At 39.5% G+C, this 3134-nt stretch overlaps 1 protein-coding gene across 1 annotated transcript in view; it reads right to left on the reverse strand.

Moving 5' to 3' along the window:
- LOC9323162 overlaps positions 1-3134 on the reverse strand; it is a 3694-nt gene extending 560 nt beyond the window's left edge. Inside the window, 5 exon segments of the mRNA XM_021036092.1 lie at positions 1-123; positions 211-340; positions 420-1979; positions 2071-2132; positions 2223-3134. The exon segment at positions 1-123 is cut by the window's left edge and continues 148 nt beyond it. Coding sequence (XP_020891751.1) covers positions 1-123; positions 211-340; positions 420-1979; positions 2071-2132; positions 2223-2382 — 2035 coding nt within the window. The 5' untranslated portion in view covers positions 2383-3134.

A 3134-nucleotide genomic window follows, 5' to 3' on the forward strand; every position in this document is an offset into this window, starting at 1 on the left:
CAAGACTCGCGATCGCCTGATAATTACCACCACTTGTTGAATGCTTGAATGAAGTCGCGGAATCTTCGAGGATGTTCCAGTCGGGTTCTATAGGCTCTAGAGGCAGCCTCATTTGTCCTGGAACTACAAACCATAAAACCAGTTTCAGGTTTCATATACAAGAACTGATGTTTTAAAGAAGTTATTTGCTGTCTGACTATCTTTATGTACCTGAGACATTGTCAAAGCTATTTGAAAAAAAACTCTCATTGGAGAAAGATGCATCGAGTACAGAACCCGGGCTAGTGTACTCACTGTTTGCATTTCCAACGGGGCTCCACAACTCATTTTTGCCTTTCCTCTGCAAGAAGCAAGAAGCATAATGAATAAAGAGATGGGGAAATACTTAAAATGGAAGTCTTCGGAGATTATAAACATACCCGATAAGCTGTTTCTGCGTAAGGCATATCGATATCTCGATTATAACGCTGCTCCAAAGCTAAAGAAGATAGCAATTCATGGAGAATCAAAGAGGCTGATTTATTGGGAAAAACACTTTCTCCTTTGGCCTCATCTTCTTCCTGAGAAGCCAATTCTTTCAACTTTTGCTGAATCAACCCGAGAGTACCTACATCAAGCGGTGGCCTTTTCGTAAAGGATGGTCTTGGAACACGTTGAACTCCTTTTCTCTCTTTAGTTTCTCTACAGCATTGGCTATTATTTCTGTGAAGTGAACCAAGTTTCAGTGATGGAAATGCAGTTTCATTGCTACCGCTGGGGCCATTACTAAAAGCGCAAGAGCATTCACCATCTAACCTTTTTGACACTGGACTCGTAAAGCTACTTCCTCGTCCGTGACCACTATCACAAGCTAGCCTCCTCTTCCGTCCTGGCGTGCTTAATACCGATCTACTACTAGACTCCTCAACTCTAGTCTGAGATTTTCTCTGCAGATTCAAATCAGAGTTTTCAAATTTAACCGGGGACTTCGAGTGATGACTCCTACTAGTTGAACCTCTATTCATAGCTATAAAGTCCTTCTCTTTACAGTTGATAGCATTTGCAGGTGAAGAACAACCTCTTTTACTTGGTAAGGCAAAAGATCGAGCTTCTGGAGGAAACCTGTCCTCCCTATGCAACACCTTATTATGATAATCTCTGTTTCTAAAACCCGGCAGCGACATTTCATCCTTTCCATGCTTCCCATTGTAGTCATATCGAGCACGGTGTAGAGCTTTCCTCACCACTTGATCTGTACTGTCTTCATTTCTCCAAAACACATTTCTTTTACTCCGTTGAAATGGAGTTGATTCAGAAACACACGCCACGCTCTTACCAGTTTCTTCAACTACCGGACTCGAACCATTAACATCAACCAAGCTACCACAAGCTTTACAAGAAGCAACATTATTATTATAACCACATTGAAACTCAGGTGAAACAACTTCAACCGGCTCTTTCCCAGCATTTTCAAACCTTCTAAACCCCGAAGAACCAGGATAAGCAATAGCGCATTTCGCATTTCTCTTCCCCGGTTCAAGAATCCTAGCAGCAGCATCAATCAACCTAGAACTTCTTCTATTCAACCTCGGACTTCTAACAGGAGAAGCCAGTTTCTGATGCTGATGATGACTATTATACTGATGATGTTTCCTTACTCGAGTCAAAACATTCTTGATCTGCAACGCATCAGAACCAAACTTCTTCACCGCAACACGCCTATCACAAACTCCCGTTGTTCTCTGCATCTTCTGTGGCCTTAACTTATCAAAACCACTCTCTTCTTCTTCTTCCCCATCAAACAAGTCACATTTATCGGTACCTTGAATCTGCGAAAACAACTGTTTCTTCTTCTTGTTCTTCCCTTTGTCTCTATGACTAGATGGCATTGATTCAAGTCCCATTAAACGTGCTACTAAACTAGGAGATCTCATTTCATGCTTTTTAAGCTCTCCAACTTCACCTCTATTTGGAAAACTTCCTCTGTTCTCATCATCAATCTATCAATTCAACACAAATACAGAAAAAATCAACAATTACTCAAATCAAAAACTAAAGATATAAACTTTAACATAAAGGAGACATAATCACCAGATTAAGCTTTGACTTTAACATCTTCTCATTCCCTCCAAACCTCTTCGAAACTTGTTTTCCTGACACAACCATAGATAAACTCCTTCATTACACACAAGCTCAACAACAATCACTTTCAAACATAAACTGAGACAGAGACAGAGACTAACCAGGAAGAAGTGATTTGCGAGAAAAGAGTTTCTTTTTAGCAAAACGTCGATTCCAATCAAAGAGCTGGAAGAAAACACCGACACAACCACCAAGTCGGTTTGGTCGTTTCTCAGTTATAGCCGCACACGGCGCCGTCGTCTCCTGTAACTCTCCCGTCATAACGAAACCCTAACAAACCCACAAGCTCAGAGATATCTCAAACACAGTAAAAAAGTCTCCTTTAGAGACACATTGTCTCAAATTCCATAACTTTATCACATAATCAAGAAAGAAGCAAAAACCCAGAGAAAAAAAAAGAACAAAACTTTCTTTGAATTCTGATTCTTAAAAGAAAAAAGAAAAAGTCACTCAGCTTTTGTGAGTTTGTGGAATCTCTCAGAGATGAATGTACATCAAGAAGACAGTTGGAAAATCAAGAAAACGACAATGGTACTACAGTAGAAGAAGAAAGAAACAGAGCTTTTTTGGAAGAATGGAAAAAGTTTATGTGTCAAGAACTGAGAACTCAACGGGTAAATATTCGCAATTGAGAGTTTAAAAAGTGAAAGGAGACAAAAGCAAAACGATAGTGACGAGAAGTGATTGAAAGAGAGATGAGTAAATCTTTCTGTTTTTTTTTTTTTTCTCTGTGAAAATTATTACTGTGATTCTCTCTGTTGTCACTGACGGTGAAAGGAGCTCGAGAGAGATTGTTACAGAAGAAAGAGAGAAGCATGCGCACAAAAGGTTAAGTAGCTGATACAAGTAGACTAGAGAAAAGACTCAAAAAAGAGAAACAAAAATGGAGATTAGTTTTGAGTATATGTTTAGAGAGTAGAGATTAGAAGCGTAAAAATGTGGTTCCGGACAATAAGGGTTAAAGGTTCGAGGTTTCTGTTTCTCTCGTTTTTGAGGAATCCAGCTTCATCTGT

The sequence above is a fragment of the Arabidopsis lyrata genome, assembly GCF_000004255.2.
Source record: "Arabidopsis lyrata subsp. lyrata unplaced genomic scaffold ARALYscaffold_2, whole genome shotgun sequence".
Lineage (NCBI taxonomy): Eukaryota > Viridiplantae > Streptophyta > Magnoliopsida > Brassicales > Brassicaceae > Arabidopsis > Arabidopsis lyrata.